We start from the raw sequence: 22,082 nt of genomic DNA, 5'->3' as shown, positions 1-22,082 counted from the left end.
GCAAGCCAGGAGCGACTCCAGGAACAACCAGCGCTGCACACTGGTCTTGGACGGCCAGCCTCCAGAATGGTGAGGAAATCACTCTGTGGTGTCTGTCAGCAAACTAATACAGCCACTTGTCATGCTCCTCGGAGAAGCCAGGTCAGACTTGTGTTTCTCATTTGTCACAGGCCAGAGCTGAGTTCACATTCTGCCTATCCTCCTTCTCTGTCCTGAGAATCTCAAAACCCTGTCAAAGGGGTCCACAGTATGACGGATCTCCCTCTGACTCCTCTGTCAACTGGCTCTTCAGCGATTGCCTGCTGCACTTCAGGGTCTCCCCAATAGCAACACGAGTGGTACCCCTATCTGGCACAATGCCTTGTCTTCAAAGCAGCTTCGAGTCATGGCTATGTGTAAATAATTGATCCAGACTCAAAGAGTGGGCCAGCCAATGATGGGACAGTATATCAGATAAATAGCATTTACCTTTGGACATGTCCTTTATTGCCTAGAATACACATTAAATTCATTTAAGGGTATGTGGATTTGAAAAAAAGCATCTGTGATTGTGGAGTAAAATTAGCTCTTTAATATCCTTGTGGAAAAACCAGAGGGGATGCCATGTTAGTGTCACCCCTTCATAAATGCTCAAACTCTTCTGGACAGTTTTGTCCTAGCACAATGCAAATGAGCCCAAATACGATCCTACAGCATCTAAGCTCCACCCTCATCAGAACACAGGTTCTGAGAGACTGGTCCCTACAGTCCTGGTCATGAACACCAGAAAAATGCCTTCTGATGACAGAGTAGAACTCAATTTCTCACATAAGCTTGTACTTATCATCTATCACCATCTCTATTACTTATTTCTCATGTATCAAGACATCGGAAGACATTTTTACCTGACACAATGTGCAGCAGTCAGAACCCAACAGCCACCAATATAAATTCCCCCACAGGTGATCCTTTCGCCATCCTTAATTGCCACCTGCCAGGGGTAGTCTCCCTGTAAGAGACATTGTATGGTTACTGCCCTTCTATTGGATGGTGTCGCAGACAGGCAACCCTCGGACATTTCCACGCAGGGTCTTGATCCCTGTCAGCACACCCTTCCCTCACTTTTGTCTGGCTCAGGCTGATCCTTGGAGGACTGGGATTTCATGCAGGCTTACCACGTCAGCTGGCTTCCCTCCAACCACTCTTTTCCTTCGAGAGTGTGTGTTTCTTTTGACTCCACAGGATACTTTAGGTAACAAGGACTTTATCCGTCGTCTCTCTTCAAGAAAGGAAGAGAGTCCATCATTATTTTCACGAAGCCATTATCTTGTGGATAGACACTTCTTGGTTCTATCTACCTATCTGTCTGCCTTCCTGTCTATCATCTGTCTGTCTGTCTATCCATCCATCTCTTTCTCTTGGTGTGTGTGTGTGTGTGTGTGTGTGTGTGTGTGTGTGTGTGTGTGTGTTATGTGTATTCAGGTGCATACACACATATCTATTTGAGACCAGAGGTCAACTATCAGATGCCTTTCTCAATCACTTTCCACCTCATTTTTTGAGACAGTCTCACTAAACCTGGGATTCACTAATTGGCTAGGCTGGCTGGCCAGTGAGCTCCGGTTATCTGCCCCCCTCCCTCACCTCTGCACTGCCATTACAGATGTATACCACCACCGGGCTTTTTACATGAGTGCTGGGATCTGAACTCAGGTCCTCCTACTTGTGAGTAGATTATTTGTGTAATATATGCATACATATTATATACCATATATGTAATACATATATACATATTATATAGTATGTGTCAAATCATGCCACATTTATTAGTAAGAAGTTTTGGAGACCAAACTATACTGTTTACGTTATTGGGAAATTCTGGCTCAGCATTAAAATTGACTTTGATTCTCTGAAGTTCTGTCTAAAAGTGCACTTGGCATGGAAAGCTGGCTGAGAGGTTAAACATTTACCAAACTCTGATAGATGAGAGCTACCACATGTCCAGGAATTACCACAATGAGATCTCAGGGTGGAGTTTATGTCACATTTTGAACTCATTAGAATGAGCTTATGATATAGAACAATGCATCTTTCACTGTTATGCTTTTCACTTTCCAAAAGAAAATCTCTTTTCATTAATATTAATGCTAGCATTATGATAGCAAGTACTTTATGTATGGTCCCATACTGAACATCCCATATATATTTTGTCTCATTATATGATTAGTATAATTAATAATTTGTCAAAATATATTAATCAAGAGAGGTCATATGCTAGTGGCCCTGGATGGTTGGATCAGCAGACTTCATCTTATGTTTGCTTCCCTCCTAAGTGAGCGTGTATGTGTGATGTATTTGTCACGAAGAAAACACAGTAGAGCAGGGCTCAAAGCGTGGGGTGCCCAAGAATGCATAAGGAAGGAAGAAAATGGGAGCGTAAAGATGTTTTCTTTATTCTTTCTCTGTATTTGCCATGGCATGAAGAGGTTAAGAAATTAGTTTCTTCAAATGAGAAAGGACACTTCATATTCATGGCAATTATTTTGGGCATATCAACAAGAGGTAGGGTCCCAAGGAAGAGAAGTTGTGAATGAATGTGGAGAGATACTTTTGATAAAATCTCTTACCTATCCTACAAACTGGGTTGAGGGAAGAGTGTAATGATCTGAAGTTTTTGTTTAGACTCTAGAAATTAGAGATCCTCGTTCACTGAAGGCTGTGAAACCAGGAGAGATGGAATCTGAAAACAAATGTTATCTTCAGTAGATAATGGTGTGTGTGTGTGTGTGTGTGTGTGTGTGTAAATCCTTCTTGCCTGGCATCTCTAGATTGGAGATATAAATCCTGTACTTGGTGGTTTGTTTAGAAAATTGTTTACTGATTTGAGACCCCGGAAATTAGGAGTTAATATCACATGAATTTTATTTTAAAATCTCCCCAAACTAATTGGTATATAATCTAAGTTGAGAAGGGTGATAAAATTAAATAGTTAATAAAAATGATGGAGTTAAGCTCGAAAGTCAGTCTTGCTAACTCTAATAAGTCACTGCCTTCTCAGGAACATCTATCTAACTCGTCAGACACTTCCTGGTACCATGATTTATAACACAGAGAAAGGACAGGCTCACTCAGCTAGTGTAGATTATCTGCCATTTTAGAGATGGATTGTATTCCATGCTTGAAGTCAAGTTATTTTTGGCAAAACTAAACTGGCGAAGCTCTTATCTGGTAGGAAAAACTTGAGGTGGGACTCTAGTAATGTTTCATTTCAGAATCAGTCATTTGAACTAACCTGGCTTTAGAAGCAATTCTCAAGTGTAACATGAGTTGAGTTTGCTTTTCATAAGAGCAATGAGGAAGGAGAAAGAAAGTGTTACATTTTACTTAAACCTATATCAAAGTTAATTTTTGCTTGGATTGATTTTATATGTAATACATACACATATATTACATAATATGTGCATATATTATACACATGATGTATACATACTTGATATTAAAATGCTAGCTGAAACCAGTGAACTAGCAGCAAAAAAGTTAACTCACCTGCGTCCATATTGGGAGTCAAAATTTCTATTTCTTCAGTTCCCTCCCCTGTGATAAAACCACGGAAAATCCAAGTGGTTAATGTTATGTCTCTAGAGAAAATTCAGTCACTAAGATGGCTTAACTCTGACGATTTAAACTATGGCCCTCTTCTTTTTACAGACAAGTGCCCAAGCATGTCGCTTGGTTTCCTTCCTATAGCTGGGCAACTGGAAAGATGCAGGTGAACCTTGCAGAAATTCCTGCTGGCGATGGGGTCTGTTGGTGCAATGAGTAGTGAGACTCAAGCTCTGCAGACAAAGTACTCAGCTCAGGAAAGAGAGATTTCCCTTCCTGCCCTCTCATTCCAGCTCTCTATATGAGGAAGAGACCAGCCAGTGGCCCTGACCAAGGGGTCCAGGTGGGCATTAAAAAGCCCACCCTGCATTGTACATCATAAGGTGCCTCCCCCAGGAGCCATACACCTAGAGATGTCTTAATGATTTTCGTGTAGGAATGGCTAGCTAGCATTATGACCTAGGGTGCCTCTTTTTTTTTTTTTTTTTTTTTTTTTTTTTTTTTTTTTTTTTTTTTTTTATGAATCTTTCCACCTTGCCATCCCAGGACAGTTTGGAAGACAAGACCATAATACCTATAGCTTGGAGATCCAGAGACAAATTCCTGCCAGCATGTTGTTCTGGGGACAGTACAGTCCACTATAGCAACTTCGCTTTGACATGGTGGTCTTGGACTTCGTTCCTGCGTTTCTCAAGTTCTCTTTGCAACAGACACACAGGGGTCTACTGAATTACATACTTAAGTTGTGTCCCAGGGCATGAAGCGTTCTCTCAGAGATACACACATGAGTACATGTATGAATCAGAGAAGACTCAAATAGTAACATTAAATGCTCAGCAAAGGCAAGGAGGGAAAGTCCAGTGCAGCTGAAGGGTCCTGGCATCAGAAGGGCATGAAGCTTCCGAAGCACAAGCCACAGGGAAAATGATTGGTGTCTTTGGTGATACAAAAACTAAGCATTTCATTTTCTACATTGATTTATTTATTCACCACTCACAGTGTGTGAGTATTGTGTAGGTGTGTGTATGAGCACATGTGTGGAAGTCAGGACAATTTACGAGTCCATTCTCCTTCCACTGAGTTCCTGGGGATTGTACTCAAGTCGTCAGGCATGATGGTAGCTACTTATCCACTAAGCCATCTTGCTGACCCAAAACTAAGAATTTCTTTTCAAGAGATTTCATCATGGATGGAGCTAATAAAACAGATGGAGGACAGAATGAAGAGGATATCTGTGATGTCTAAAGCTGGAAAGGGTTAATATCTAGGCTGTAAAGGGGACACCTTCACATCCATGAGAGAAAAAAATTAAGCAGAGCATGTGAGCTGGTGAGGAGATTGGTGGAATTGTGGATTGGTGAAAGAAAAGAAAAGGCAGGAGGCAAAACTCTCAAAAACACAAAAACCCTGGTAGACCTGTGTGAATCTGACCCAAGTCAGTGGCTATGGCCAGAGTCCAAGTTACTAATTAACAACGCCATCACTTGGCAGTTGGCAACTGGCTCAGTGTGAAGATGGGTAGTGTTAGATGCTGGTGGGTGAAGAGAGAGTTCAGACAGTGTAGCCAGATGTGAGAACTGGTACCTAAAGGCTCTGGCAAAGCACATTCACTGTCAGTTAAGGACTTGCTTACCCCAAGACTTACGCTCTTGCCAGGTAGATGTTTCAAAGGCATTCACACATTCTGAAGAAGATGTTTATCACAGTATGGTAGTGGGCTGATAGTCCATGGCTGAAAAGATTGAGTAAGCTGGAAAGCTGAACATGCACTTTATGTAAGCGGCCAGAAGCAGCAGAGTAGATGAACGAACACACACTAACAGAGACAGAGCCTTCGGAGGTAGTGCTTTGGGAAAGAAAGATAAGGGCAACGTAAGATTCACAGCGCAGTGAAAGATGTGTGATCACAGATGTGTGAACACCAGATTGCAGTGTGCACTGGAGGAGAACGCACACACACAAAACGACACAGACACCCAACCACACTAGAGTGGTCGGCAGGAAAATGGGAAGTAGGGGTAAGAGGTAAGCAAGATGGGCCCAGAGGGAACTAGTCATGATCACATAAAAAAGACCTGAGCAGTATCATTAATTCACACACACACCCCCGCCTGTGCCACTGATGTCCGAGGCTAGAGAAGGAAGAGGAAAGAACGGAGGGAGAAAGAGAAGAGGAGGGGGGGGGGGCGAAGAGCAGCTGCAGAGGCATGAAAATGAGACGGAGTACCAGGCATTCGTTGAGATTGACATTTAGGGCAAGGCTGGGTTCTGAGGTGGCTCCTCCCCAGGAGTCCCAGACACTAAGGAAAACCAGGAACTCATGGCATTATGTGTGTTGGGGACTTGAGTCGTTTTATATGATAACTAAGCTGGGGGAGGTAGGAGAGCGGGATGAGGCAGGAGAATCCACTAAAACACACTTTGTTTGAAAATGTCATAATGATAGCTAGTACTTCATGCGCTATTTTTTAAGTGGCCCCAAAGAGCTCGAGGATTTGGGGATACCTGGCTTATAAAATAGATACCAGAATAGGAAATGCTTTGTATTACTTCTGGTGGCAGTTGCTTTAAAAGCTTGCTTTGGAAGGGGAAAAGGAGACAAGAAAGGTATTGAGCAAAGGTCCCATGTGTGGAGCAGCACCCTCTGTGTGGTTTTTCCCGTTGGTGTGACTGAAAGGCTATCACAGTGAACAAAGACCTCTGCCAGCTGAACTGAGAAAACCGGGGTCCTGCTTGTACGCACTCGTACCATACTCAGCTCATATAAAATACAGGAAGACAATTATCACCTGTTTTTGCAACATCCAAATGTTTTAATAAATGCTTACGTTGATTTGAACGTGCAAGTCCTGAAGAAAAATAAAACGCAGAAGCAGAGTTTTACCACAGTGAAGAATAATAACTTTTAATGGGGTGAAAAGTAAACCCCAAATGAGAATTATAAATTTTCTATTGAAAGTGGACTTACCTTCATGATTTTGAGGATGTCTGGCTTCTAAAAACAAAACAAAGCATTAGCATGAAGAGATTATTTTTATTTAAGTAAAAAACATGCAAATCATTAATATATCAGAAACAATATAGCAACTTAAAATTAATAGTTACAAAAGGTTGAAAAAAAGGAGCCAAATAGCATGTCATTTTAACTTAATGTTAATTCTAATAAGATTTTATCTTGCATTTAAACATATAAAAAGTTCACTTCAGCAAGAGAATTAAGTTTTAAAAGAGAGTAGTATTTTAGTTACATCTGTACACATACTCAAAAGGAAACTTATTATACAATTATATGAAGTCATAATTATTTTTAACTTACACTAACAAAGACGGGGTATCCTGGTTGGTTTTTGTCAACCTGACACAAACCTAGATTATCTGGGAGTAGGGATTTTTTTTTTTTTTTTTTTTTTTTTTTAAGACAGGGTTTCTCTGTGTAGCTTTGTGCCTTTCCTGGAACTCTCTCTGTAGACCAGTCTGGCCTTGAACTCACAAAGATCCACCTGGCTCTGCTTCCCAAGTGCTGGGATTAAAGGCGTGCACCACCACTGCCCAGCTGGGAGTAGGGAATCTTAACAGAGAAAATACCTCTGGGGAGATTGGCCTGTAGGCAAATTTATGGGCATTTTCTTGATTAATGCTTGATGTGGGAGGGCCCAGTCCACTGGAAGCAATGCCACCCTGTGTGGTGGTATTCTAATTGTACTGAAATGTGATTTTGATTGTATGTTAATAAATAAAGTTGCCCAGGGGTCAGAGCTATTAGAGCCACAGCAAGAGTGTGGAGGTGGTGGCACACGCCTTTAATCCCAGCATTTGGTAGAAGAGCTAGGTAGATCTCTGTGTGTTCAGGGATACAGCCAGCATTGGAGACACATGCCTTTAAGCCCTGGGGGGCTGTACATACAGACAGTGATGAGGCAGTCACGTGTTTGGGTTTACCAATGAGAAGGCAGAACAAAAGACTATGAAAAGACAGACACACAGGAAATAGGTCTCTTTCAGAGAGCTAGGACCACCACAGGAGGAAGGGTGAGATTTTAGCTCTGAGCTCTGACCTCTCGGCTTTCTCTTTTACATTGGTTCTGTGTTTCTTATTTAATAAGACGGTTGGTTACATCTACAACCCTGGGCAGGTGGTCCTGGGTTAGAAGAAAACAGGCTGAGCCAGCGAGCCATAGAGAACAAGCCCCACGAAGCAAACCACTAAGGAGCATTCTTCCAGGGCTTCTTCAGTCCCTGCCTTTGGGTTTCTGCCTGGACTCTCCTCAGTGATGAAGTGGGAGCTGAGGGTTTGGAGGATACAGTAAACCTGTCCCTGCCCAAGTTGCTTTTGGTCATGGTGTTTTATCACAGAACCCCCAGCTATGATAGGGAACTTATATGAGGTAAGTGCAATCAAGAGATGATACGGATTTGCTCTGATTAGTGATTTTGATCTGGCCACTTAAGAGTCAGAGAGCGTTAGTAACTATACATCTCCGCTCTCACTTGCTCTTTCTTTAAAAGGGAAGCAGGTGGAACCATTTCTGGAATACTAAAGGTGGCACTCATCCTAAAGTAGGGTGGTTGAAGTAACAATGGTATTTTACTAAGAATATGATATACATATTCAGAAAATCTGTGGGAAAATAAGCTTGGTGTTTTAGGTCGTTACTCTGTTGCAGATTTTGTCCATGAAAGCTAATGGATCGTGTCCCTTGGCCTTAATCCCCATTATTTTAAATAAGAGAGGAAAGGAAAGCCGAGGGAGACCAGGGAAGACTCGGATGTTACATCAGCAATGAATTTTGGATTACCTTTACAATCACTCTCATCTTCTCCAGTGATGCAGTCCACTTCACCATTGCACTTGTATTGGTTTGGAATGCAGACGCCCGACTTACAGAGGAAAGCATTTTTTTGGCAACCTGTGTCAGCACAAGCAGAAGTTAATTCCATTCTTTACCATCGAGAGAGGTGAGGGCTGAGGCAGTAGCTCAGTGGTAGCGTACCTATGTGAAAGGCCCTGGGTTCAGTCCCCAGCACACACGTACACTCGTGTGTGCAAACGTGCATGTGTGCATATACATCCACCCCATATGCGTGCACACCTGTGAAATGTCTTGACATTTTTAGTCAGAATAATGAACATGGGGGATTTGAACAGTGGGTCTGTCCCTACCTGTGCAACACAGCTCATCACTTTGATCTCCACATTCATCGACACCATTGCACACTTTCTCCTGAGGAATGTGTTTCCCGTTCACACACTGGAAGGACTGATTGGTTAGAGAATCTGTAAAGCAGGTATTCTCTTTGTGACATTTATTTACGGATTTGTGGTATAACATCCTGAACACATTACGGGATACAGGGAAAACTAAGATTCAAAATATGACTTCCAGAAATGATACGAAGGAGTGGGCAATGACTGCACCTTTCTCTAACCCCAGCACCGTAGAGGCTGAGACAGGGATCACTGCAGACCTGAGGTTAACCTGAACTAAATAGCAAGATCCCATCCCTAAACCAAAAATAAGTTAATACATTAATTAAAATTAAATCAAGAAAATGAAGGAGCAGTCTACAGAATGGCAAATACTTGCCAGTTACACATATGATTAATTTTAATACAAAAGATTAATATACAGGATATACATGGCATTTTTTGAAAATCAAGAAACAAGCAACATAGTCAGAAAATGAGCTCTGGAATTGAACAGAGAGTTCTTAAAAGAAGAAATTCAGCTGGCTAATAATCACTTTAGAGAGGGTTAAACATCATTAGCCAGAGGGGAAATTCAAATTAAAACTACTTCGAGAGTCTATCTTACCCCAGCGGAACGGCTGTTAGAACTGAGTCAGATGACAAGAAACGCTGGTGAGGATTTGGGGAGAAGGGAACCCCTTGTTCACTTCTGATGGGAATATAAATTGGTGCAGCCACTGTGGAAATCAGTGTGGAGGTTCCCTTAAAAAAGCTAAAAATATGCCAGGCGGCAGTGGCACACACCTTTAATCCTAGCACTCGGGAGGCAGAGGCAGGCATATCTCGGTGAGTTCGAGGCCAGCCTGGTCTACAGAGCGAGATCCAGGACAGGTACAAAAACTACACAGAGAAACCCTGTCTAGAAAAAAAAAAAAGCTAAAAATAGAACTTTCATGTGACTCAGCTAGATCACTCCCACACATATATCTAAAAATCTCTATACCTTATGACAAGGATACTCTCACATCTATGTTCTCTGATGGTCTATTCACAATAGTTAGGAAATGGAATTGGCTTAGTTGTTCATCAACTGATGAATGGATAATGTGGTACACATACACAATGGAATTTTATTCAGTCATAAAAATTAAGTTTGCATGGAAATGAAAATGTTTATGCTAAATGAGAAAATCTAGGCCTGGAAAGACAAATGCTGTACCTTTTCTCTCAAATGTGGGTTCTAGTTTTGAATTTCTAGATTTCTGTGTGTAGGTTGGCATGAGTGTCAGTGGAGGCCAGGAAGGAAGAAAGGAGCCATGGGGTGGGTGGAGGCAATAGAGAAAAAGAGTAAAATAAGTGGGACTTGAAGACATTACAATGGGAGATACAAGGCAACCAAAAGGTTTGAACAGACTTGGGGGTGGGAGGGTGGGGAAGATGTGAAGATTGGGGAAGGACTGTAAAAACAAAGGATTGTGAAAAAGCCGTATAGAAACCTACTTTATAATCTAGTTAAGAAATAATAAAAAGAAGTTGGAATAAAGATATCCTACGTAGGTGGATAATGCTACTCTCAGACTTACGATTTTTTTTTTTTTTTTTTTTTTTTTTTAATGAGAACCACTGCACTAGGTGTGGAAGACCTCCCTATGAGTTTTGGTCAGAGAGGTCCCAAGGAACTCCCCAAATAGTAAAGGCTCCCGCCATTATTCTTGGCTGCTCATCATAAGTAGATAGTAAGGGCCTGTTGCTGATGACACCGCACACTTTGTCTGTAAGACACAGAAATCAAGCTGGATCTAAGCTGTGAACTTCCTCCTTGATGGCTAGCTTACATGGTACCAGAAAGTGCTATGTAAGCTTCTGGGGAAGAAAACTTATCAACAGTCTAGAGGGGGAGCCTGCATGCTATAATATCAATCGTCCAGGCAAGATAACCCACTGGTGTGATAGTAGCCTGACTGTTTGGGGGGGCAATCACCAATTTCTGATTGGATTGAGGCCTGCTTTGTGGGAGGGACTACATGCCTGGTACTGTAAGGCAGGTGAAATCTCTATGAATGACAAGTCATAGACCCTAGGGGAGAACCTTCTTATAATGGTTTGAATAAGAATGACCCTCATAGGCTCATATATTTCAATGCCTGGTCACCAGGGTATAGAACTGTTTGAAAGGATTAGAAGGATTAGAAGGTGTGGACTTGTTGGAGGAAGTGTGTCACTGGGTATGGGTTTTAAGGTTTCAAAGGCCCCAGACAGGCCCAGTCTGTCTGTCTGTCTGTCTGTCTGTCTGTCTGTCTGTCTTTCTCTGTGTCTGTCTTTGTCTCTCTCGCTCTTTCTCTGTAGCACTCAGCTATTTCTCCAGCACCACGTCTGCCTGCATGCTGCCATGCTCCCTGCCATGACGATAATGGACTAAACCTCTGAACTGTAGGCAAGGCCCCAGTTAAATGCTTTCTTTTTATAAAAGTTTCCTTGGTCATGATGTCTCTTCACAGCAATAAAACCAGTGACTAAGATACTACTACTGTCATTTGCTCAATGGTCCTAGTGTCCAGATACCTTCACAATACTTGTTTATATCCATGGACTAGTGTGACTCTGCCTTGGGGCAGAGATGCTCCTTTGTGCTGTGGATGAAGGTTGATGCTGCAGACACTTAAGTCTGGTCAGTTTGCTGAGGACGGAAGTGACTACTGAGTGCTCAGCCATAAACAGGACATATCTCTATCACCCTCTCTAAGGCCCAGGGGCCATTGCAGATGAGGGGATGGAAAGAATGTGCGAGCTGGAAAATGGGGAGGAATGCTGTGAAACACTGTCAGCCACATAACACATACATATGCCAAAATATTTCTAATGTGGTTTCAGGGGAAACTGAGGCAATGAGGTAGTCACTTAAGCATTTTAAAGAAATATAATAATGTACATATGATTTAATGCTCAAAAGAGGTGCCAAGGTGTCTCTTTATATTTAATCAATTTATTTGCTATGGTTATTTGAGTTCACATATTCAAAGAAGCAAAGAGGAGGCAGATAATTTTGCTTCCACAAAGGAACCTGGGTGGCAGGTTTTGAGTGACAATAAAGAACAATGGAGGTCACAAATATAGGTTCTTGTGGAAAGCCACCCAATTAAATAATTTCCTTTGTAAGAGTTGCTGTGGTCCTGGTGTCTCTTCACAGCAATAGAGACCCTAAGTAAGACAGTTCTAAACCCCAAACTTAGTAGAGGTATCATTTTCTCCTTGCCTGACAATTGCATATCCATCATTGTTTACTTAATATAGGCATTTATGAAAGAAGCAATCTTCATGGAAATACTCTGCCAACCTGCATCCTGTGTGTAACACACTACATCGGCTAAGCCCTGGAAAGTGTTAGTTCTTCTCTTGATAAAGGTGCACTCCGCCAAACTGGTCTCTACTCCCCGGCAACGTACATGCAGGCATTCAGTGCGGTTTATATGGAGATTTCCAGGTATATTAAACGGTCTTCGTATGACAAGAGCACCCCTGTGAACAGAATGAGTGAAATCTGATGGGGGAACAATTCAACTTTGTGTTTATAACCTTATTGTAGGAAGCTACAGCAATTTTTCCCCTAAAATGATTTACAAATTATAGGAGACACTAACATCCTCGTTCTCTTTGCCTTAAAACCTTCACTTGAACCATAATTTGGGTTTTGTAACGATGAACTAAAATAATCAATTTCAACCAAGCGGTCAGGGTTGAAAGCATGGCGAACATTCTACAAGTCTTATTTTCCAGCTTTTACTGAGGAGGAATGCTTCCTTTACCTTTGACGTTTCCTTCCCATCAGAGAGGGTCATGCCTGACTTTTTTTTTTTTTTATCATGTTACTACTATTTTCTTCACAAAACAGTGTGCATTGCCTTGATCTGAGGATTCTGGAAGTATACGTCAGAAAAGGTCAGCACAAACTTCCCATCTTTTCTTTTGAGGAGTCTTCATACCTGCCCCCCATTTTGGAACCCTTACCTGGTTGATCTCATTATTGCTTAAGATGTGGGAGGTCAACTTGTTTGAACTCTAACAGTTTTGTTTGGTTTTTACAATAAACTACCTCTTTGTTTCAGCCTTGATAGTATTGAGGTGGTATTTTGGCATCTCTTTGAAGGTGAATTTTGGTTGTCAATTCTTTTCAGGAAAGCACACTGCTGGCTGTGTCTATGAGAAGGAACATTTCCAGAGGGAACTAGTCATGAAGACTCTGACCTAATGAATAATTTAATCCCTTGCTGTGTTCATAATATGATAGCCTTATTTTGAATGGTCAAAGGGTGTTGTCTCATTGGAGGAAGCAGGTCAGTAGGGGCATATGCTTAGGACCCCTTGTTTCCTGTCCATCACTAGTATCCTGTGCTCCACACATTTCTACCCCCCTGATAATCTGCCTCACCACAGACCTAGAAACAGTGGACCTGGTCATGACAGGGAGCTCTCTGAAACTGAGAGCCAGAAGACACAGTTTCTGTTGCTAAGTTTCCCTCTTACACTTTTTTTGGTCAATGCAATGCAAAAAGTAATTAATATAATGCTATTCTTTGAAGTCTCAGTGTTCAAAATATGTGAAAAGAAGCGTCTCTGTTTTACCCAACAGTCCAGAGATGATGACTCACGGTGAACTGTTATTCTAGGATACTCAATTGCTTCCTGCTTCTCTTTAGAGAGGAAAATAGGTTAAAATTAAAAGTTGAGCAAAGATGCACAGAAATGGAAATAAAAATAAAATACTAATTGCAATGTCATTAACAGATTAACTAGAATGAAAGCAAAAAAGAGAACAGAGAGGTATTTCTAGTTTCTCTGAGTCCACAATGAAGATTCAGAATAGTCATACCAAAAAACAAACAGACACAAAAAAAAACGAGCCATTGGGGGCAAATTGAGAAGTAAATATGAAAACTTCACCTCTAAAACTATTGTAGAGAATATGATAAATAGCGCTGAGGTGTAGGTTAGTTGGTTGTGTACTTGCCTAGCTGGATTTCATTTCCAACACTGTATTAACTGGGTGTGGTGGCACAAACATATAATCCTAACATTTCTGGAGGTGAAGGTGGGAGCAACAAAAGTTGAAGGCCATCCTTGTTGAGTGTGAGGCCAGCCTGCGCTACATGAGACCCTGCCTTAAAAACAAAGAAAAGAAGATATAGTAAATACCAATAATCCTCACTGGCTGAAATCAGAGAAGTCTGTCCATGAACTGAGGCAATTTATGGCAAAAGAGTTACCATGTAGTTAAAGACCAAGAGTTTACCACTAAATGGAAAAGAGAGGTTGCAGGCCACAACTATGAAAAATCAGAAGTATGCTGTGGCTCACTCAAATAATAAGGCCCAATCATGAACTCACAGCAGCTGTGGTTATCTGCTCAAGATCTACACAAGGTCAAGCCAGGAAAAAAATCCAGAATGGGTGTAGGAGGGACTCATGAGGCCCTGCCCCTGGCTGAGAAGCTATTGGCAATTGGTAGCTCCTGGGGGAGGGGCAGTCATTTTTCTTTGGGGTCATGGCCACTAGTAAGTTGTCCATGCTCCAGTAAATGACTCCACCCATGTACATGTTGGCAGCATTAAAAGGACTCAGTGGGTTATAAAAAAAAATGGGAGAAATAAAAAGAAAAATATATGTTGTTGGGAGGAAGGGAACTGTTGAGGGATCAGGTGATACAGGGATAGTATGGATGGATATGACTAACATATAGAGTAGACATGTATGAAATTCTCAAAGAATAAGGTAGTATATTAAATAATATATTTAAAGAAGATAAAGACAGAAAGAAATGGAAAGATTTGAGAAAAACAGTTAACAGCTTGCTTATTGTACTGGATATCTGTTTTATAGACCTCTGAATATAAGTATTTAAAAATAAAAAATCAAATTTCAACAAATACTTAAAAAATAATAACTATAGAGGAACATTCTGTGACAATGCAGTTAATTAGGAAGTCAGTAATAAATAGTTATTAAAAGCAAACTAATGTATTCACTTGGAAAAGCACAAAAGAAACTTCAAAACTGCATCAAAAATTGCATTGGAATATTAGGATATGTTATGAATAACATATTAATAAAATGTTACTTATGGAAACATAAACATAAATGCTATTTATGTTATGAAGAACAATAAATAAAATGCCACTTATGGAAACGTAGAGAGTACAGATGAAGCATTCCCAGAGGGAAATTGTACCTTCAGTATGTCTGTCGTAAAGTAAGAGCACCTGCAAATGGTTTAAGTTAAGCACTCGACACAAAACGAATCAGAAACAAATCAGAAGGGTGGGCTGGGGCTGTACCGACGCCTGGCCATGAGGCCCTGGGCTCGATCCCCGGCACTGTCCTCTTCAATAAAAAAATAATAATAATGGGAGGGGAAATTAAATAGGGAAATGCCATAGTTAGAGATAACAGCAAACAAAGGATATAGAAATAAAGAAATAAGAGCATTTACAAGTGCAAACATCTCTGCAAGGCTAACAGAGGATAAAAGAGAAAGGCCATAAATAAACAATATGAGATCTGAAAAAATGGACGTTCCTCTAGATGCATGAAAGTCAGGAGTGTATTTGAGGGTGTAAAGGTCTCCGCAGGATCTGTCCAGAAGCATGGTGCTCTCTGCTCACAGAACTCTCACGGCTGGGCAAACTCGGACACATTCAGCCTTCACCACAGTGCTGGGAGGTGGTTGGTTAGATTCTCAGCTTACATATAAGGGCATTACAGCACAGAGAGATTAACCAGTCAGAAAGAAAACAGCTGGAACAATGAAATTCATTGTTCAATCCTTTGAGACAAGCACTCACTGTTGAAATCCAAGGTCAAAGCACGCCACATTGGCTTCCTTTATGCTCCAGCTTCTTTTACATATGAACATTTTCTCATCTTGGTCCACAAGTTTGACTTGAACAATTCCCTCTGCATCTGTAGATCCATAACTTAAGGAAACATTAAATTTCCCTAAAATAAAAAAAAAAGGTTGGACAGACAATATTTCATTTATTTTCTTCCTTTTTAACTTGTCTTTATTAAAATATCTAACTTTAGATTTACTTTGAACATCATAATGGTTTTAACAAATGATAAGCTATTATTATTATTATTATTATTATTATTATTATTATTATTATTTGGTTTTTCGAGACAGGGTTCTGTGTAGCTTTACACCTTTCCTGGGACTCACTTGGTAGACCAGGCTGGCCTCGAACTCACAGAGATCCGCCTGGCTCTGCCTCCCGAGTGCTGGGATTAAAGGCGTGCGCCACCACCGCCCGGCGATAAGCTATTATTTTATGAGTCCTAATCGTTAGTGGCCACGCTGTTCATTGGCATAAACCACTAAATTCTCATACCAACCCTTAAAGATAAAAGTTATATTTATCTTCAATTGAAGACATGAAGCTGAGAATTGGAATTTGCTTTACTAACTGTGGTGGTTTGAATGAGAATGGCCCCCAGAAGCTCATGTTTGAATGGCTGGTAGAACTGTTAGGGAAGGTGGTGTGGCCGTACTGGAGGAAGTGTGCCACTGGGTGGGAGCTGAGGGTTCAAAAGCCCATGCCAGGCTCAGTCTCTGTGTGTGTGTGTGTCTCTGTCTCTGTCTCTCTCTCTCTCTTTCTCTCTCTCTCTCTGTTTCTCTCTCTACCTCCAACTTGCAGATAAGATATAAGCTCTCAGCTACTGCTCCAGCACCATGCCTGCCTGCCTGTTGCCGTACTCCCTTCCTGCCATGAGGATCTTGGACTTACACTCTAAAACTGTTAGCGAGTCTCCAATTAAACGCTTTCTTTTATAAGTCGCCTTGGTCACGGTGCCTCACCACAGCAAGAGAACAGTAACAAAGGCGCTGCTCTTCACTAACGTTACTCCAGCACTCACCCTCTTAGAGAGAAGGAAACAATGAAAGAAAGCATCTGAAGGATTTCTGCAGTCTCACAAATGTAAAGACTTCAGTGATTCAGAAGAAAAGTGATGCTGAGCATGTCAGCCGCTGCCTTCTTGCCCTTCAGCAGGCAGTAGAGACTGACCCAAAGGGGGAGCCCCATTCCTCTTTTGCACAGTACCTCACCACTTTTCATGACTTTTACCTAAGCACCAATAATGACTAAGCTATCGTGAGCAGACCTGTGTCACGGTACCTTTAAGAGGACTGTCTTAAGCATGCCTGTCCAAATACAGTGTGTGCCGTAACTTTGCATCCAAGGACAGATCTGGGTCTTCCTGGGATCCTAAACTGTAATGAGTCTTTGCCTGTGCAGACTTTGCGAAGAGCCTACATGCTTCCTTTTATTTAATTCCCCCAAGAGTCTCAGGACTTACAGACTTCTACTATTCATACTTTACAGGTGATGGAACATGGGGCCCAGAGAGGTCACTAAGAGTATCACTTAACAGCCAGGTAAGCTTACAGGAATTTGACATTAAACTTGACTGGCAGTGAGGTCCCCACTCTTTTAGATTTTATAGATTCCTAAGCTGCATGCCAGGATCCTAGCTCCCTAGTTGCATCAGGCCCCTGGACTGAGTGTAGACAAGGTCCTGCCTGAAGTGCTGATGTGGTCCCAGGTCAGCACTGTCTCCTGCTAACCTTGGATAAACAGTGTCAATGGAGTGGAGCCTGGGTAGGGGGAGGACAGTGTTGAGGGGACAGATACCAGGAGACGTGACTGAGGTTAGATTTCTGGTGGGTGAGCTGAGGCCGGAGCAGGCTGTATCAGTACCAATCTCATACTAAGACATTTTAAGGATTGCTTGTTTATTTATGTGGATGATTATGATTTATGATTATGATTGTGTGTGTGAGTGTGTGCGTGCGTGTGCATGTGCGTGTGCGTGTGTGTGTGTGTGTGTGTGTGTGTGTGTGTGTGTGTGTGTGTGTGTAGGGAGCACCAGCAGAGGTCAGAAGAGGTCTTTGGATCTCCTGCAGCTGGAGTGACAGGCAGTTGTAAGGCACCTAACAAGGGTGCTGGGTTCTGAATTCTGATGCTCTGGGAGAACAAGAGCTCTCTTAACTGCTGAGCCATCGCTCCAGCCCTCCACAGCAAGACTTTTCACTGAATTCTGAAACAATTGCATGGCCCGGTGAACAATCCCTTCAACCAAGTAGAAGTGAGTGGGGACATTCTGAAGGGCTGAGCAGCAAAGAGCAGCACCTCAGAGCCCCAGGGACTCAAGGAAAGACTGTGTTCTGGTGACCAACCCCTGGTTTTTTCTAGATGTCACTTCAGTCACTACTACCTAAAAACAGTTTTTAAAAGGTGGGTCATGACCCTCCACAGAGTTGCTTAGTTGATTGTGGATGGCAAAAGTTGGTAAAAGGTTCCTGAAAACACAACCAAAAGTTAATTAAAAATCCAATGTGTAGCTGGCAGGTGGTGCGCACTTTTAATCCCAGTACTTGGGAGGTGGAGGCAGAGGCAGGTGGATCTCCAAATGCAAGGCCTTCAGAACTCTGGTCTACAGAGTTCCAGGACAGCCAGGGCTACACAGAGAAACCCTGTCTCAAAAACAAGCAGAACAAAACAAACCAAAAAAAAAAAAAAAAAAAAAAGAATGAAAGGGGAAAAAAGAGAAAAACCATCAAATGTGTGCGATGATCTGAGGCGTTTCTGGCAGTGCGTGACCCTGTTGCTTCATGTGACTTCACTGCAGCCATGTTTCTGAACACACAACAGGCTCTCTTTCCACTGAGCATGCGTCATGCTGTGCAGTGTGGATGCGTGCTGCCTGAAATACCTTGGCTCAGATCCAAGGCTGCTGAGACACTTTTTACTGTACATACAAAGCTTTTTGCCTCCTACAGAAATGAAATGATTAATTACAGAACACAAAGACTCCTAATAGCTCCTCCCACTTCTCAGCACAGGAGCCTCAGATTAGTGTGCATCTTTGGATTGGATTGGACTAGAATGTTCGATTTTTAAAAACTCTTATTTGAGTTGCTGACTTCAGTAGTGTTGTTTTTCTTTTTTGATGCTTAGATGGATATTGGCTTAAGATCAGAACAGAATTTCCAACAATTTCTGAGATGGTCCTGAGCATACTTCTGCCACTTTGTATAATGAATGTACGTGAAGCAAGATTCTCAGCATTGAGGGGCTCTAGAACCAAAATGTTGATCAACTCTGAAAAACACTGAAGATTATGCCCTACGATGTCAAATATTCAGGCAGGATTTTTTTTTTTTTTTTTTTTTTTTTTTTTTTTAAGATTTATTTATTATGTATACAGAAGAGGGGTGCCAGATCTCATTACAGATGGTTGTGAGCCACTATGTGGTTGCTGGGAATTGAACTCAGGACCTCTGGAAGAGCAGTCGGTGCTCTTAACCTCTGAGCCATCTCTCCAGCCCCCGGGCAGGATTAACTCATGTTAAGTACACCCATCTCATTAGAATGCAAATTTGCTTTCCTGCTTAATAAATGGTAAAATTATACACACATCAGAGACATTTTTAAATCAACTTCTTGAAATCATTAGCCAATAATTGATTTGTAGCCCATTTCGTATATTCATATACTCAGAGCCACCCAAAAATTTTCCTGAGTGAAAAGGGGGTCATGAGTGGAAACAAGTTTAAGAAGCCCCGGTGTAAAGACTTGTCATCAGACTGTTTCATAGAGGAAGCTTTTGGTGAGAGCATGGGTGGCTTGGGGTCGCCCTCGCTAAGTTAGAGTGACTTGGTCACACCCGTCTTTCCTACCTCCATCTGTGCATGTTCCATTATTTGAGAACTTCGTCTCTGGATTTAGACATTCGAAACTCTTCTGGTGACAGTACGTGGGGAACTGCTTTCCGTTGGTGGCACACACTGGGGTGCCGTTCTTGGGGCACTGGTAAGGGAGCTTGCAGACACAGGTTCCGTCGACACATTTCTGCCACGGCTGGCAGAAGACTTTGTTACAGGAGCGGAGCGTGTATTTGTTCAGCAAGCACTTCCGGTCCACCAGATCCTCCTGAGGCGGCCGCGATGTGAAAATGCGCTGTGAACAGGGAATAACAACAAACAAAAGCTTTCTGTGTTCTCGGAATGTGAGGAAGTGAAGGAAAAGAACAAAACAGACCCAGCCGGCAGCTTAGGCGAGACTATGGGCTGGTGGTCTCACCAATCAGATAGACCTGCCTCCTAGCCCCAGTTGTGGGTACTTGGGGCAAGTTACCCTCTTGAAGAGTGAATGTTCTCATCTGCACAGTGAGGGTAATATCTCCTACTTTTAGCAGTTTCATTTGAAGGGTTAGAAGCAACATCAGTAACGGGTGGCAAGTTCCAGGAATGCAATTAATTGAGCTATTAGAAGGCCCGCATAAAAGTGGGTCTTGGAAGAGATCAATGAATCTCAGTGCCATGGTACGGAGTAACAGATTTGATGCTGAATACATCTCACAGGATTAATTTGAAGCTTGGCAGTTATTAATTCTGTTAATTAAATCAAAGCTATTCAATGAACTACTACTACATGGGGAAAACATGTTTGCTGGTATGGAAAAACATGTTTATTTTTGAAGTATAAATAGAGATGGCTCTAGCTATTTGGCGCCGGCCACCTGTGTGAAACTCATCTGGTGGTCAGACGCTTCGTCATTTCCTCATGCTGACGCCCCTTCCCTGTCCCAGGACTTGAACCTCAGCTGCGGCACCCTGCTGTCATTTAAAATGACCCAACAGGCTAAATGCACTGGGCCAGGTCCAGGAAGGAGAAATGCCCTGCTCCACACCCTATTTAAAAAAAATCCTGAGAAGCGGGGCAGATGTTGCTCCATCTCTGGAGCCCTCATTCCTACGGGGCTCTGGCTTCGTGAGCTACGTATACTTCCATGCTATCTTTGCTGAAATAAATCTTGTGGACTGCTTATTTCTGGGCCTCTAATTCTCTACATGATGGAGAAACAGACCACAGAGGAGCTAGCAGGCAAGAAAATGACGAACACACAGGAGAAGACACAAACATTTCAGGTCTTGTGCAAATAGTGACGTGTTGACAGTTGTGATACAAGGCATACAGCCTTAATGTTCATTTCATTCCTTAGCAGTCCCTCTTCCTGGCGGCGAGGGGTAGTTCCCTAGCCTTGGACTCTGGGCCTGGCCACGTGACTTTGACTAACCAATGGGAAGTTAACCACTAAATAAGAGAAACAGGCCCTTCTCAGCTGAGCCCATCATAGCTTAGTTGGTTCCTGTTCAATCTACAGATGTGTGTACTAAATAAAGTTTATACCGATGATATTTTGAGGTGACCTAATTATTATGGCATGATCCAACTGGCACAATGATTTCCTTGGAAAACACCAAGGAAAGTAAGTAGAAAGGTCACGAAAAGAAGCAAGATGAAGCTTTGTCTCTTTTTCTGAAGAGAGTAAGTAACTTGGATCTCAAGAGTAAACATCCATCCCAGAATCCTTCCCAGTGAAAGAGTGTTGTTAGGTCCACTCACTATAACTTAATTTCTCTCACTGTGGTCTTCAGTGGTAAGTTCTCTCACTGGTTTGACTGGTCCATTCAGTTTGCCTCATCCTTAGGGGAGAGCCCATGGAAAGTCATGGTCCAAATACCCCACAACTTCTTACCCAGCAATTATTCTGATTAGATTCAAAAGCAGAACATCTCTTTATTAATACCAAATAATGAATTGTTTCAGCTTACAGAGGAAGTTCAATATGGTCAATATTGCTTTGGCTGGTATTTATTATTATTATTATTATTATTATTATTATTATTATTATTATTATTAAGTAAATATTCCTCCTTTCCCAGAATCGGCCATTGGCACTTGTGGGGAGATGGCTGCACAGTGTGGGCAGGAAGAGCGGACCTTGCATACTTATCCCTAATTGCTCCAAAGAAACAGGACGTATTGTTTTGAAATCAACTCTATTGTTTTGCTTTGGGGATTAAAAAAAAAAAAACATCAGCCTGGTTCTTGTGGTTTTCCAGAGGTCAGTAGTGCATACGTGAGATCATAGTTTATTCTCCAATCCCCTGACCATTGCAGTTTGCATCTAATGGCCCCATCTGAAAAGCAATTTAATTAGTTCCCTTGTCTCACCGCTGTAAACAATGCTACAATAAATTTACCCATTAATCTCCCACATATGCTACTTACATCTGTCAGACACTCATCTGGAAGTGAAATGACTGAATCTGAAGAATAAACAACGTTAATACTGGAGGGTATCACTCAATTTTTCTCAAGAGAGCTGAAAACCTCTCGGCGTTCTGTTCCTGCTGCTATGTATGCTGCCTAAATTCCTATTTCCATGTCTCTAGTCTCCCATCATAGACTTC

General features: G+C 41.9%; 1 protein-coding gene across 3 annotated transcripts in view; it reads right to left on the bottom strand.

Annotated features, from left to right (window-relative positions):
• Nucleotides 1-22,082, bottom strand: part of Cfi (complement factor I) — a 38,257-nt gene that overhangs the window by 5,516 nt on the left and 10,659 nt on the right. The window contains exons 3-12 of one of the 3 annotated variants that reach the window (XM_015993013.3): nucleotides 19,503-19,782; nucleotides 15,607-15,760; nucleotides 12,105-12,286; nucleotides 8,744-8,857; nucleotides 8,379-8,489; nucleotides 6,551-6,577; nucleotides 6,372-6,431; nucleotides 3,526-3,573; nucleotides 1,155-1,258; nucleotides 885-988 (exon numbers count right to left, since the gene is read on the bottom strand). In XM_015993013.3, coding sequence (XP_015848499.1) covers nucleotides 885-988; nucleotides 1,155-1,258; nucleotides 3,526-3,573; nucleotides 6,372-6,431; nucleotides 6,551-6,577; nucleotides 8,379-8,489; nucleotides 8,744-8,857; nucleotides 12,105-12,286; nucleotides 15,607-15,760; nucleotides 19,503-19,782 — 1,184 coding nt within the window. The remainder of the gene's footprint in view (nucleotides 1-884; nucleotides 989-1,154; nucleotides 1,259-3,525; nucleotides 3,574-6,371; nucleotides 6,432-6,550; nucleotides 6,578-8,378; nucleotides 8,490-8,743; nucleotides 8,858-12,104; nucleotides 12,287-15,606; nucleotides 15,761-19,502; nucleotides 19,783-22,082) is intronic. The other 2 variants (XM_006970385.4, XM_042279908.1) reach the window with 2 other exon arrangements.

The sequence above is a fragment of the Peromyscus maniculatus genome, chromosome 6 (assembly GCF_049852395.1).
Source record: "Peromyscus maniculatus bairdii isolate BWxNUB_F1_BW_parent chromosome 6, HU_Pman_BW_mat_3.1, whole genome shotgun sequence".
NCBI classification, from domain to species: Eukaryota; Metazoa; Chordata; class Mammalia; order Rodentia; family Cricetidae; genus Peromyscus; species Peromyscus maniculatus.
The sequence above is the reverse complement of the archived record's forward strand: the minus strand, read 5'-3'. Positions and strand labels throughout refer to the sequence as shown.